Genomic DNA, 16,255 nt, shown 5'->3' on the forward strand with positions numbered 1-16,255 from the left:
GAAGAAGAAGAGGATGAGGATGATGAAGAAGAAGAAGTAGGATGAAAATAAGAAGAATTCCAGTCCAGCATAAAGTGTCTCTGCAGAGAGCTCCGCTATTTCTGACAGTTCCTTGACATTTACAGCAGTTGAAACATTGTATCTATTTGTTTCCGAATAAAAACATCTGTATCCTAAATGGAAACAAATAGATACATTGTTGCAACTTCTATAAATGTCACGGAACTGTCAGAGAACTGTCAAAGAAATAGAGCTCTCTGCAGGGACACTTTTTGCTGGCTCTAGACGGGTAGAAAATCGGCCGATTTTTTTTACCATTGATGGTAACGTCGGCCACTTGAACAACCGATTTTTCGTTTTTTTAAAAGAAAAATCTGCAGTTTTTCTCCCCATCTATGGCCTGCATAAGATCGCCTACGTGATCTGAGTGGAAGTGGGAGAAAAAGATTGCAGATTATTTCAGACGGAAATTACTGCAAATGTGCAATAGGTAAAGGATTTTTAAAACAAACATACCAGTTTGGCTTTCACTTCTAATGACAAGGAAAAACACAAGCATACTGGAAAGGTGACTACATAATTAGAAAATCAAACACAGCAGATCATTTCCAGTTATATGTTTATTAACAAAGATGTTTGTACGTATTTTTCACATACAAGACATGAAAATTCATATCCAGTAAGTCTATACATCTATATACATTAAGACATCTGTAAAACAAGAAATACTTTAAAGTGGCTGGTTCTGTGACCTTTAATGTGGACCAGGTCTGAATCTTAAGTTTTTATACCTGCACTGTGTGCTTTGCCTTTTTTATGTTGTGACTATTAGCAAAAATGTCAAATAATAATTAAAATAATATGACAAAAGGGGAAGGCAAATAAATTGATCACACATGGAGTTGAAACTTCTGAAATTTAAAGTACCGGTCAATCTAAAATTGATGTTGCTGTTACGGAGGATACTACTTTGTAATATTTTTTAATATATAAATCGAACAGAGATCCACCTAATGAACAGTCTTAGTAAAGTGTGTTACTGTATTATAAACCTTGGTTCTATGTATTGGTTTTAACGGTCTATGAAGACGGGGTTGTGCTTATTTGCTTGCCTTACACAACTACCACGTGAAAACAACCCTTTTGCATCTTGTAGCCAGAAGTGATCTGATCAAGCTGGAGATAGGGGACAGCAGTTTTTTCACAATGAGAGTTATTTTGAGTGCCTTGTAACCATAAGTCCATTTAAAAGCAGATATACACCAATCAGCCATAACATTGTGACCGCTGGACAGGTAAAGTGAATACCATTGAATACCTCTCATTACAATGGCATCTGAAAGTGCGCGGGATATATTAATAAGCAAGTGAACATGTTGTCCTTGAAGCTGCTGTGTTAAAAGCAGACAAAATATGCAAGTGTAAGGATTTGGGCAATTTTTGCAGGGAATGCATCAAGGTAAAAAATGTCATGGTTTTACAACCACTTTAAAGGATCTGTTACCAATGGCTTGGTGGCAGATACCACAGCATACTTTCAGAGGTCTACTGGAGTCCCTGCCTTGACAGGTTATGATGGATGGTCATGGCATGGCTGATCGGTGTAGATACACATAATGGTTTTGTATAGAAAGTGATGTGACACACCTCTGCACAGCTCCAACAAAACTTGCTGTATGGTAATACACAGTAAATATCTCCTATAATTGTAAGCACTATATAGGGGCCATAATGCATTTTTTCCTTACTGAGGTATTTAAAAACTAATACTGCTATATAGCCAGTAGATGGCACTTCCAGTAATAGGAAATAATTATATTATTCAGAATACTGCAAGTTTCATTGGAGCTGTGCAAATGTTTGTCAGATTCATTCAGCAAACGTTTTATACCTAGCCCCCTTAAAGCAGTATTAAACCCAAAAGATAACATTTATTATATTGCAGCTTACCAATTCTTAGATGTGATGGTTGTGTTAGTTTTCTTTTTTTAGGCTTTCTTTTATTTTCATCTGGCCTGTTTTTCAGCAAAAAAGCTCTCTTGCAGTTACAGGGATGACCATTTAATATCGGCAGGGGTGAATAAAATGATCAGCATTTATTTAAAATCTTTATCCCAAAAGGAAAAAAAAAATGGTTTGGTGGAATGGATTATAAAGTATTAACACTCCCCTCCCCAGACTGACAATACTGCTGTCCAAATGTGTCCCCTATCCTTCATCCAGAGTGGGGGGGGGGGGGGGGGGGTTCTCTAATACAGGAGGTCTGTTACCGGCCAAGTCACCAGGTGAAAACAGTTTAATACTGCTTTAAGTCTATATAAACATTATGTGAACATGTAAGGTAGAAACACATTTAGAACTCCAGACAGATTTTTGTTCAAACAAATAGCAGATGGTTTTTTCTTTTGATATAATACACACTTAGAAGCCTGGACATGCATAAGAAAGCACAGTAAGAATAAGAAAAATACTTTACTTCCAACTCCTTCAAACCTGTGAAAAAAATATACTGTAAATGTTCATTTTAAATAAAGTTAAATATGATTTATGAGCAAATAGTTATTACAGATGTGAAAAAAAGCTTTATTTATGCTCTTATCTAAGCTAGGCAAGCTTCAAAAGAATTTGCAGGTCTTTAGACCAGAAGGCTCTTTATTAAATATCCAATAGATTTACATTTTTTTTTTAACAAGAGAACAGGAGTCCTGAAAATTTCAGCAACTCATGATAGACATGCAAGTCTCTGAGGCCACATTCACTCCCATCCATTTTTGGGCAGATCCACTGGAATCAATGAAATTTGATGTAATAAGCTTTGTACTGCACTTTAAATTCCATGTTGACACATGTTCATGTTGACATGCATTACGTGTGTTGACATGTGTTTCCTTTGCTTCTATTATAAAAGCAAGTGCATTAAAGAGCTGTGAGTGCAGCCTTAAAACAGGATTTTTTCATTTAATGTAAAATCCTATTTTTTGTAGTCCATAAGAGACATAGAAATTCAAATATAGTCAGTTTATATTGCCACCTACAGGAAGATTAGACACTGACAAACAGAAAAAAATGTTAGCTAGCCCCTGTATACTCTTAACAGGATCTAGGAAGAGGACTGGGGACTGTCTGCAGCCCAGAAACCGCTTGACGGACCAACTCCTGAGTTTGAAACCAGATGAGGTGGATCTCCTACTAGATAGGGGAACCTGCTAACACAACAAAATTTAGGGCACAAAGAATCAACCTGATGTTCAAGACAAGGGTAGAGAAGGTTACCAGAGGGGAATGACGTCAAACAGAAGGGAACTAGTAAGAGCTGAGCAACCAGAGCTTACCAAATTGGGAAGACAAGACCCACAATCTGATGTGGTCGACAGAAAAAGCTGGGGACAACACCAGAAGGATCATGTCTCAAGACCTAGGATAAAAAACAGGTCCAAGTGAAAAAGACCAACCAGTCTTGAGGCCTTAAACTGGCCACAGATGATTCGCTTTAAATAAAAAAAAAAAAAATTAACAAATTCCTCCCATCCATACAATCGATTTGGGAAGAGGAATCTTCCTTGCTGGGACATTGTATGTTGACAGAAGGACTCTCTTCTGTCTGAACATACTGATCAGCAGCTGCAGCTTTTCCAACAAGCCAGTCTGCCAGAGGTCGATTTAATGGACAACTTCTGTCAAACAGGCACGGCCACACATGTATTGAAATTCAGCATGGACTGGTTGAATTTTAATCCATCTGTGACCAAATTTACACTTCCAACCCTCTGGATTAAGGGGATGGAAACTCTATGACAAAAACAGGTCTCGCCAACAAGATATACCTGAGAATTTATGGTATCACCACAACACAAGTTACTCCTGAAACTGTTAGAGAACACAAGAATTCAATCCCACAAAAATCAATGTCTGTAAGGGTTAGGGTACATGGAAAGTACTACCACAAGTGTAGGCAAGAATGCAAGTTAGACCTCAGCCATAGATTAGTGAGCTAGGAACCATCATAACAACCAAGGGTGTCACTTTGCCTGGCATAAGAATTCTGCGGAACCTGCAGAACCCTGAACACAAACCTTGGAACTAAAAAGCTCTTGATCCCTCAAGGTTCAACAGAGCTTTAATGGCCATGGGGAAAAGGACAGAAATCTTAGTGGAACTGATAGGTTTCCTTAATTAGATGCATGCCCTTGACAATTCAGGGTGACTTGGGGCCTTTCAGCGATGATTTCTAACTGCCACTCAGGATCTGAGGTGCACAAATATCACCTCTCAATGTGGAGACTACTGGGTTAGGTGCTATTTGGTATTCCAGCAGCATGAAGATCAGACCCATTCAGGACATAAGCTTAGATATTTAAACATGCCAGCACAATTGAAGCATAACATTCCAGACATTTGTTTTAAATGTTCCATGAAACAGGGGGTCTATCCCAGCAGTGGATAGATCACATTTGAGGGATCCAACCCAATCTGACATTCTAATGTCACTGCCAACACAGTAAGGAGAACAGGTGAGATTTAAGAATCCTGCCTGTCAGTAGAATCCTTAAACATAAGCATGCATTCTACCTGCCCAGTGGTGTTCCTGTTAATGTGCGGCACTGGTGGACCAACAGTTGTAATAGGAGCGACCTTTTAATATCCTCAAAGGCAAATAATTCCAGCACACTCTTAGGTGGGGTCCAGGACCCTTCAGGATGCTTACAGTTCATATGGAAGAATACCTCAAATAACAGATGTAGTGAAAAGGCAGCTGTAGAAGCTCTAAAAGACCCAAGAATGGAAACAGAAGGTTGATCCCCAAATGCAGAGCAGTTTGCACTGGATCAATAAGGTCTTGTACTTATGATGTAATGGCAAGAGACTGAGGTGCCTGAAAAAGTCAACATATGGCCAAAAATTCCTGAGTGGAAACTAAAGGTCCTTGACAATTGGAGAGGAGAATCTACCTAACCCGACGGAGCTCTGGAAAAATCTGATGATTACCACCCTCTAACTAAAAGGGCACCTGATTCCAGATTGCAGGACCCAGTTCCCTCAAAGTATATAGAGTAAACAAACCAAGAACCACTAAGGAAGTATGGGCTGGGGTCACTCATAGTAGCAGGACTTCCCCTCTTTGTCTATGTGCAGACATGTTACATAATGTAACAAGGCCGAAAGTGCGAGGCAAGACCTCAGGTACTCACAAACCCAGGCAGCTGGCGCTGGTGAAGGTTAAGCAGCCAAAGGTGACAGCAAGAACAGACTATAAGCTGGAACTCCATATGGTGCTTTCCAGGCAAAAGCAGTGGAAAGATTGTTATCCCCCTATGCTAAATGGCAGGAAAGAAAGCATGAAGAATGCATGACACTCCATCCAGCAGATGATGCTGATGCTCAGAACCACAGCCTTAAACCGTGGTGAGATGGGCAGTGGCAGGAAATAAGAAAGGCAGCAAGTGATGCTATAGTTAAGTGGCTCCCACTGCTTCAGGCCAAACAGTCTCTCAGAGTGAGTCTTTAGAGACAGGGTCATGCTCTGAGGCTATGACACATCTGTGGACCTGGAAAGCACTTTGTAACTAACTTTTTCCAGTACACAAAGGTCTGGAAGACACCATAATGCAAGAGCCTAGCGCCCAAATGTCACATTCTAGGCTAGCCCTGCATGTTCAACGCAGTGCGTTCCGAGTATGACATTTCAAAGCCAGGCTTGGGAAAGCCAGATCCAGAAAGCAGTTATGTAGAGAGCAGATCAAGCAGCAGTGTAGCAAGCAATCTTAACTGAAGTTATTGCAAGAAGAAATTTATGAAGGAAATCAAAAGAAAACGGTTAGCAAAAAACACTTCGACTTTACTTGGCAGAGCAGAAGAAAATATGTCCATTTTCCGATGACATTAGCAAAAAACTGAGGCATGTTAGGTAGAGGAAGGGTAAACAGAGACTGGTTTAAAATTTTTCTGTGTGCCAGTGTCCAGCACTCCTGTAGGTGGTAGTATACCCTGACTGTATCTAAATTCCTGTGTCCCTCAGGGGATGAGAAAGAAACAGATTTTTGGTGTAGATGATATTCCGCCACCCCATCATTTAGTAACACACAGAACTGATATAAAGAGATCTTCAAGGTGCTGCATGTATAGCCTGGAATTATTTCTTCTTAGTGTTGCTAAAACTCTGCAGGGGGTGAATACTCCTGTAGAAAGGGAACTGCCAGTTAAACTGGAAAGTTAATGATTTTGACAAAAGCATGTTTTGTTTTAACATTTGGTTACTGCTTCAGTTCCGCATGGGAAGAACACAAGAAGGCTTTAATAATACCAACTGACTACTCCAGGGACAATCAAAGGTCAGGGTAGACATACATTAAAAAAAAAAAACTAAAGATTTCATATCTGGTCCACTGATTGTGTAATAAGGTTGGTCACTATCTGTTAGTGCTGTACACCAAGTTCATTATATGAAAACAATCTCTGGGCAATAAGGCACTTTGACACTTAGGGGTTACATAAAATATGAATCGGCTGTGCAAATTACAAATATGGGAACCGTAACAGTACTGTAACAGTATAAGAAAACCGCTAAATAACTTGTGTACCATTTGTTCCATAATAAATTGCAAACAGAAAAATTGCTAAATTCCAGTTCAGTAATGAGAGGGCTCTTGGTATTATTACTCACCTGTTACAGAGAGAGCACACCAAAATGAATGCATTGCTTGCACCAGTAACAGAAAATGGTTGATTACTACAAATCTAAGTATTTACAGGGAAGTTTTACAGACTGAAGGAAAGGTAAAAATTCTTTGTCAGAAGAATCTTTTTTAAAACATCTAGGTAATAATCCAGTCAATGCTCTGATTGATAAATGTTAGGCTCACTTCAAGCAAAAATGTATTTTCTGTGTGAATAACCTCAATATGTTAATTTTGGGATGACTATCTTTCCCTTTCTGTGTGCAATATGGCAATGTTGTGACCTCTGTGTAGCCCACAGGCATAGAAAAGACAAGGCACATGAAACAGTCTACTGCCAGCATGAGGTTGTAGCCATGCCTGCCTGAAATCTTTAGTTGTTTTTATTGTGGAACGCTGCCACCCAAAAAACTTTTACCCATTTTATCCTTTGTTGTTTATGATGGGACAGCCCACATGTAACGTTACACTTACATCCTCTGGTCAGATTTGAAGCTCTGTCTCTGCAAACGTTCTCAGATGATCGCTTTCATGGCTGTCAGGATTATGTGTCAGCCTCATAGACACCAATGGGTAATCCTATAATGTGCAATTATGAAGCAGCAGTACACAAAAGGTAAAGCTGGCCATAGATGGATCAAAATTTAGCTGGTTCAGCAAGGACTGGCTGAATTTCGAACCATCTATAGCTGTTTCCACTAGAGAGAAGTCGATCCAACGATCAGCTTCTCTCGAATAGGAATGTTGGAAAATCCTCCTTTGATCAGTGCTGTAGTGCTGAACAGTGTATTCTGACTCAGGAGTCCCTCTGTCAGAATACAATAGCGCTGTGGGGAGGATTCCTTCATCTACTTCAAATGTGTGACTGGTTGACCAAAAAAAAACAAAACTATCCATCTATGGCCAGCTTAAGAGATCACAAAGTTTTCATTACTTTGCCTTGATAACAAGGCAATTGCATGCACACAGATTGCTCCCCAGCAATGAACTGTCTATTGAAAACAAACAAATAACAAAAAGGGCCAGCTTTTGTCAAATGTTTGCCATCATTAGTGATTTTCTGCTTAGAAATGCATTATGTTAGCATTCCCAGAGTAGCAAAGCTACAAGTTGTGGTTTATTAAAACTGGAGGATGCAGCATAACCCAATTCCTCAGGGCCCATTCACACTCTAGTAATTCCTTGCAGTGCAATTTAAGCAAGGCAGCGCATCACAATGCACAGTATTTACATTGCTCTCTACTGTACAGGAATATGGAGTATGGTACTCAATGAATGGTACTCAATGCACTTAGAGCAGGTTTGTTGCATTAATGTGCAACTGTGAAAGGGTCCTAAGCCCCCTGTTCACTCCAATGCAATTTGACAGTACAAAATCGCATGACAAGTCACACCCTATTTGTGCCTATGGAACCGTTCAAATCAGTGCGATTCTGACTTGTACTGATTTTGAAGAAGGTTCCTGAACTATTTTTGGTGACTTAATGTGCGACTTGCATTGACATCTCTGCATGAAGTCAAACAGATGTCGGCAAGCTGCACATGAAATCACACTGACCAGCAGCTGCACAATTTCAAAGCCGCATTCGGTGTGAATAAGAGTGACTAGTGCTTACATGAGCAAAGCAAGCCCAATATAATAACTAATACATCATAATGTTGATTCTCCTGCTTCAAGTAAAGTTTCTTGTGTCACTATGCAAAACAATCTGGGTTTCTAGAGATCATTTAAGGTTTTCTACTACCGGTCCTCTGAAAAACACATCAGAATTCTCTATTTAGACAAATGTATCTTGCACTCTTGGTCAACTCTTTAAAACAAAAACACTTAAAATAGAAGACTCCAACCTCCATCATTCTCAAACAATATTTTGGCCTGTTACTAGTTATATATATTTATGTAAAAAAAAATGGCAACATATTTAAAAAATGCTAATGTTATATATGTTTAAAAAATATTACTGTAACAAGGCAAAATAATCTCACCTTTGGTCCTATTATATAACAAAACTGGAATGAAAGGATTGCATCTGAATAACCTACAATACTGTAGGAAGAGTAACACTCACTCCTTACACACACTTTATACATTCATCTTAATACAGAACCCTCAAACAGATAAGTGAACACTTTAAATATTTCATGTAATCTTTTTGCTCTCTACTGGCATACAAACCCAAATTCCACATCACTGATTCAACAAACATGCCTGTCCATTATAAAACATGGCGTTCCTAGAGTACATCTCGCATTGTTGAACAGAAGATGTTTTAGAGGTTGGACTCCTCTGAGCAGGGAATCTGCAGGTGAGGGTCTGAAAATCGCCGTTTAAGTTTTGCAGTGGGCTCATATTCTAAAATTCCCTGTGTAGCCTCCAGCTCTGTTCCTTCAGGGACATAGACAGACTGGATACTGTCTGTTCTCCTCCCAGGCTGTTCCCTCCTCCGAACATTACTGGACTCCTCAGCATAGTCTACGGTCTTTGTTAACCCAGGAGGCAATTTTATATTGGCATTTGGCATTACAGGGTTACGCCTAGGACCCCTCATTTTTGCAAGAAAAGACGACGGTCTTCGCTTGACAGTTGTTGGAGGCACGGACAAAGTGAAGAGAGGTGCTTTGGATGGAAGAGGTTTGGGATTCTCAACTGGTTGAGGCTTGACAGCAGAGTCCACCACACATGTTGCTGTAGAAGAAAATGTGATAACTATGTAAGCCATATTCTTGCTTAACTAGTGATGGCAACTGCATGCATTTAATAGAGAAGCAATGTCTTCATATCTGGCCAAGCAAGCAAACTGAAAATGTAACAAATGAGCATTTTAATAAATGCAGTACTAAAAAAAACCCATTTACTAATATTGAATGATCTGCCAACATTACAGGCAGCTTCTTCGCACAATATTCTTCAAGTTTCTCCTGGATTTTTAGAATCAAAGTCAGTCTGTGACACATACAGAATGACATGCATTGCAATTGTGGGAAATGCTGAACACAGAGTCACTGTCATTTCTCACTTCCAAACAATCTTTGGTACCCTTATTTAACAGGTTAGGCTAGCCATCTAAGCAAGCATAAGATCGTTCTAATTTCTGGGTATTCGGTATCAAAATTGTAACAATCTGTGATTATTTTTTAAGATTAAGCTTCTTTAAAGATGATTCTAAAGACTTACCACTCTTTTAGGAGGTGGCCGATTGCTGCCTTGGTGGTGTACTATACACTCTTAAACAAACCTACCCCAAAGAAGAAATGTCTTACTTATGTGATTTGTTTACAGCCTGTTCCTATGAGTTTTCGATCGAAAAATGACAACTAGTCTTATAAATGTAGCCAGAAGACTGGGAAGCATTTAGGAATCAGGAAGTAAATAGGATCTGTGTTAGGCAAGTTCCAACACCAGCATAGGTACAGTTCAGTTTCCGTAAATTCTTGCCATTAAAGTAAATGACCGGAGAATTGTTCTCCCCCCCCCCCCAAAAAAAAGTAAAGCCACACTTTAAACATCCTTTGTTATCGGATTTTCGACAGGGAAAAAAACTATATGGGGATATGTTTTAAAATTACAGTTTCTCTGCACAAAACATGTACCTTCTAATGAGCATAAGAAGGTTGCAACATGGCATGCAGTGCAGTAAAAGAAGTAATATAAGGGACACACTACCTTAATACTGACCTTCCTTTTCTGTATGAACAGGTCTGTCATCCAATAAGCTCTCAGTGCTATTTGAGGTTTCAGAGTCCATATTCTCTTCATCTGATCCACGTTGTTCAAGCTCTGGTAGCCGATAAGTAATGTCCTCTCTGTTAAACAGAAAAATTAGAGAGAAAATAAATATGTGATGAGATCATCATTTATCATTACACTTTGGTGTCTTCCTGTTTGTATATGGCAAGTCTCACTCACTTCTCATCCTTGATAGATTGTATCCTCTCTATCAGGAACTCTGATTCACGGGCTACTTCACAGTCTGTCAACTGCTCCTCTTGTACTGCCTCCAGATCAGGTAAACCATTTCCACTGGGAGATGGGCTCTTGTTCTGTCATTTAAAAATGTAATTAACCACAAGTATAATATATAAATGTTAACAAACCCAAGTCTATCTACAACCAAAACGTTACATTTTAGATGTAAAATTGATTTTATTTTTATTTATTTTTTTTATTGCTGAGGAGACTCATCCCTTTATTTGTTCTGGTGAACAAAGTGAGGAAAAATCCAAAATTTTGAGTTGTCTGGTGATGACCAAGAGGGAATTTACCTCACTTTTTTGAGATCTTACATCACTCCCAGTTGTATCCACAGCCACAGGACATTAAGTAAAATCTGTTAGATGGGACACAGGTAGCAAAAAAAAAAAAAAAAAAAAAAAAAAAAAAAAAAAAAAAAAAAACATTCTTTACTGTATCCAAAATTAAAAATGCAAAAACGTTTTGGCCTTAGATGTACTTTAACTTCCTTAGAATTCACCCTTTTTGTGACCCGTTACCCCAGCTGCAGTGACTTCTTACTGATTGGACTGGGGTTCAGGTAACAAATGCAAATCTGGTAAAAGTTAGTTTACCTGCAAAGGCTCAGTGCACTCAAAAGTGATATTTCAGTTAAATTAGTTTGGTCGATGGAGTTATCCACCAGACTGCAATGTTAAGCGCTTCCCAAGCTTTAGCACTACTAAAACATGGGTTGTCAAAAATAAAATACAGATATTTCTGTGCTCTCCCTAACCCTGCCCCTCAACCCAAACTGCTGTACAAATATATATATGATATTAGAAAATGTTTTTTAATTTAGAACGTATGTTGCATAAAACAGGGGTGTCATTTGGTCTACTTATCCCTCCTGTTGGCCTGTTTCCAACACAAAATGAAAAGCCAACATGGAAAGGGCAACAACATAGCCGATTCAGCGCTCTGCAGACAGGGGTTAGGTGTTTTAATTTACTAGCATCTGATACAAACTGAAATATCATTCTTGAAATGGTCCTTTAAAACAAACAGATTTTGTTTCCTATGTCTTTAGGAGGTTTAGATCAGTGCAGCCCTAAAGGTACTCCACAGCCATTAATTTTGAAAAGCAAATCGTAGATCTAGGTGCATGTAGTGGGAAATCCTGCTGAGCACCAATTTTAATGGACAAAATGAAAATGAATCATCATTCTAGCTTATACTAAGCTCCAAGATGCTTTATGGCATTTTGGAATTGCAAATAATAGAAGAGAACTGTGGGGAGATATCTTTTTCCAGGCTGGGGACTGATATAGACTGGAGGTAATAGCTAATGCTCTTCACTTTTAGTTGGCAAACTTTTTTTTTTTAAAGCAAAATTAAAAAAAAACAATAAAACAAAAAACTCTCTCGAAAAGTTAAAAACCCCACAACATAACGACTGAACCAAATCCACAAAGATGTGTTGTACTTTTCCATAAGACTTTTGTCCATTATAATTAGGCTCTGTTTTAATTATCTGACATTCCATTTTAGTGATTCGAGTGGTGGCATGCAGAGGTGGTGGAAAGCAACTATACCTACCAGGCAGTCATCAATAGGGGAAATAAATCCTAAATGACCAGGCCATGCCTGCCACAGGAAAAAAGGAGGAGACAACTCTCAGGCTTTAAACACACTTAAATCAGTACATTGCACTAAGAAATGTTTTTTACCAATAATCCTATCACAGAAATAGTGCCACCCTGCCCATTCAGGACAAAAGGAAAGTGTGTGGGTGAAAAACCAACTTCCTGACCATGTTATACTTGCCTCTCCAGGGCTTCCTTCATTACTCCTGCATCTGTCACAGCCCACAAAAATACTTACATTTTCTATGCAATAGAAATTTCAGTTGAATTTATTCCTAACTATGCACTTAAATGGACTATACAGCGATTTATCAACGTTTAGAGGCGCTTTTCTATCTACATTACAAGTATGCTCAGTTTACATCTACAGTGGGGCAAAAAAGTATTTAGCCACCAATTGTGCAAGTTCTCCCACTTAAAAAAATGAGAAAGGCCTGTAATTGGCATCATAGGTAGACCTCAACTATGAGAGACAAAATGAGAAAAAAAAATCCAGACAATCACATTGGCTGATTTGGAAAGAATTTATTTGCAAATTATGGTGGAAAATAAGTATTTGGTCACGTACAAACAAGCAAGATTTGTCTCTCACAGACCTGTACCTTCTTCTTTAAGAGGCTCCTCTGTTGTGCATTCATTACCTGTATCAATGGCACCTGTTTGAACTTGTTATCAGTATAAAAGACACCTGTCCACAACCTCAAACAGTCACACTCCAAACTCCACTATGGTGAAGACCAAAGAGCTGTCGAAGGACACCAGAAACAAAATTGTAGACCTGCACCAGGCTGGGAAGACTGAATCTGCAATAGGCAAGCAGCTTGGTGTGAACAAATCAACTGTGGGAGCAATAATTAGAAAATGGAAGACATACAAGACCACTGATAATCTCCCTCGATCTGGGGCTCCACGCAAGATCTCACCCCGTGGGGTCAAAATGATCACAAGAACGGTAAGCAAAAATCCCAGGACCACACGGGGGGACCTAGTGAATGACCTGCAGAGAGCTGGGACCAACGTAACAAAGGCTACCATCAGTAACACACTACCCTGCCAGGGACTCAGATCCTGCAGTGCCAGACGTGTCCCCCTGCTTAAGCCACTACATGTCCGGGCCCGTCTGAAGTTTGCTAGAGAGCATTTGTATGATCCAGAATGCTCTAGAGGAGATCTGCATGGAGGAATGGACCAACATACCAGCAACAGTGTGTGCCAACCTTGTGAAGACTTACAGGAAACGTTTGACCTCTGTCATTGCCAACAAAGGATATATAAGAAAGTACTGAGATGAACTTTTGATATTGACCAAATACTTATTTTCCACCATAATTTGCAAATAAATTCTTTCCAATGTGATTGTCTGGATTTTTTTTTCTTATTTTGTCTCTCATAGTTGAGGTCTACCTATGATGCCAATTACAGGCCTCTCTCATCTTTTTAAGTCGTAGAACTTGCATAATTGGTGGCTGACTAAATACTTTTTTGCCCCACTGTATACACTGCCTTGAAAAAGTATTCATACCCCTTGAAATTTTCCACATTTTGTCATGTTACAACAAAACATGTAATTGTAATTTATTGGGATTTTATGTGATAGACCAACACAAAGTGGCACATAATTGTGAAGTGGAAGGAAAACGATAAATGGTTTTCAAAATGTTTGACAAATAAATATATGAAAAGTGTGGCGTGCATCATGAAGGACAAGGAACACACCAGACGGGTCAGGGATAAAGTTGTAGAGATGTTTAAAAAAGGGTTAGGTTATAAAAAAAATATCCCAAGCTTTGAGCATCTCACGGAGCACTGTTCAATCCATCATCTGTAAATGGAAAGAGTATGTCACAACTGCAAACCTACCAAGGCATGGCCATCCGCCTAAACTGAGAGGCCAGGCAAGGAGAGCATTAAATCAGAGAAGCAGCCAAGAGGCCCATGGAAACTCTGGAGGAGCTGCAGAGATCCACAGCTCAGGTGGGAGAATCTGTCCACAGGACAACTATTAGTCGTGCACTCCACAAATCTGACCTTTAAGGAGGAGTGGCAAGAAAGCCATTGTTGAAAGAAAGCTATAAGAAGACCCGTTTGCAGTTTGCGAGAAGCCATGTGGGGGACACAGCAAACATGCAGAAGAAGGTGCTTGATCAAATGAGACCAAAATTGAACTTTTTGGCCAAAATCAAAATGCTACGTGTGGTGGAAAACGAACTGCACATCACCCTGAACACACCATCCCCACCGTGAAACGTTGTGGCAGCATTATGTTGTGGGGATGCTTTTCTTCAGCAGGGACAAGGAAGCTGATGAGAGTTGATGGGAAGACGGATGGAGCCAAATACAGGGCAATCTTGGAAGAAAACCTGTAGAGACTGCAAAAGAGACTGGGGTGGAGGTTCACCTTCCAGCAGGACAACGACCCTAAACATACAGCCAGAGCTACAATGGAATGGTTTAGATCAAAGTATATTCATGTGTAGGAATGGTCCAAAGTCCAGACCTAAATCCAATGGAGAATCTGTGGCAAGACTTGAAAATTGCTGTTCACAGACGCTCTCCATCCAATCTGACAGAGCTCGAGCTATTTTGCAAAGATGAATGGGCAAAAATGTCACTCTCTAGATGTGCAAAGTTGGTAGAGACATCCCCAAAAAGACTTGCAGCTGTAATTGCAGTGAAAGTTGGTTCTACAAAGTATTGACTCAGGGAGGCTGAATACAAATGCACTTTTCATATATTTATTTGTAAAACATTTTGAAAACCATTTATCATTTTCCTTCCATTTCACAATTATGTGCCACCTTGTGTTAGTCTATCACATAAAATCCCAATAAAATACACTTACGTTTTTGGTTGTAACATGACAAAATGTGGAAAATTTCAAGGGGTATGAATACTTTTGCAAGGCACTGTAAAAGACTAGCTAGAATTTGCACATTGGAAGGCATGACATAAAAATAAGCAATTAAAATGATAATGATTAGATTGCATAACTACACAGATGATATAGTAAAGAATTATGAGAGGAATTGTCACTTACTGTGCTTTGCCTCAGAAGGGAGAGTCTGCAAACTGCACGCGTCTCTGCTGCCTCAAGAATGCCAATTTCCTGCATTTTTATTTTGTATTGTCTTAGCTGTTCTTTAATTAACATTTCCACACATCTACAAGATACGACAACAAAATTTTCAAGGTATATTGCAACACCCGATGTGATTCAGCTGATGTTCACAAAACCAGAATTACATGCATAATACAATGTAGATCTATTACTTACGCAGTAGCTTTTGAGACCTCTTTCATGCTGGTTAAAGGGTCGTAATTATCTGGGCAGCGAAGCAGGCAGGGCGCAAACACTATGGCCAAAGAATTTGGGGACATGCGATTTATATCTTCCAAGAGAGCAACCCTATAAATAAGAAAATACTAGTTACATAAATCCATCATACATATATTGCTTTTATTTGCTTGAGTTGCAAAACATGTATGGGTTTAAAGCTGAACTCAAGCCTTATCTTCAGTTTTGCTCAGTTGTACAAGCTCTTCTGAACGGAAATGTCTTACTCTGATTTGACTGCACACTCTGAGCTTCTCACATTGTGAATTACAAGCTGCAGCAAGTCAGGTACAACAGCCTAATTTTCTAGCTGGAGGACTTCCAGTATCACCTACCACTTCCCACCTCACCCTGACTGTCCATGGCCTGTGCCTTTCATTGGGCTTCAGTTCTTTAAATCACTGAGGCTCAGTATCACATGTGGACGTTACCTAGGGTAGCCTGCATGAAAATGCAGCCTGCTTAGAAAGCTCACTGCTCTAGTCTGCCATATGTGTATATCTCCTCCCAAGAATCTGTCCACTATTTGCAACAGGGCTGAGGGCTTTTTAGAGGGAGAGTACTGATACAGGGAGCGGTTATGTTTTAGGTAACATGTACAGCACCCTGCTGGCCCCTCCCAACAGCTTTGATTTGCTTGTATTGTACTGAGATGCACAGAGACCCAGTG

The 16,255-nt window shown here is 39.5% G+C and overlaps 1 protein-coding gene across 1 annotated transcript in view; it reads right to left on the minus strand.

Annotated features, from left to right (window-relative positions):
- Positions 1-602: 602 nt before the first annotated feature.
- MYO9B (myosin IXB) overlaps positions 603-16,255 on the minus strand; it is a 240,583-nt gene continuing 224,930 nt past the window's right edge. The window contains exons 37-42 of the mRNA XM_089667549.1: positions 15,526-15,657; positions 15,289-15,412; positions 12,205-12,252; positions 10,582-10,715; positions 10,351-10,478; positions 603-9,360 (exon numbers count right to left, since the gene is read on the minus strand). Coding sequence (XP_089523675.1) covers positions 8,945-9,360; positions 10,351-10,478; positions 10,582-10,715; positions 12,205-12,252; positions 15,289-15,412; positions 15,526-15,657 — 982 coding nt within the window. The 3' untranslated portion in view covers positions 603-8,944. The remainder of the gene's footprint in view (positions 9,361-10,350; positions 10,479-10,581; positions 10,716-12,204; positions 12,253-15,288; positions 15,413-15,525; positions 15,658-16,255) is intronic.

The sequence above is a fragment of the Staurois parvus genome, unplaced genomic scaffold (assembly GCF_062004578.1).
Source record: "Staurois parvus isolate SC_StPar_1 unplaced genomic scaffold, SC_StPar_1.0 ptg000053l, whole genome shotgun sequence".
Taxonomy (NCBI): domain Eukaryota; kingdom Metazoa; phylum Chordata; class Amphibia; order Anura; family Ranidae; genus Staurois; species Staurois parvus.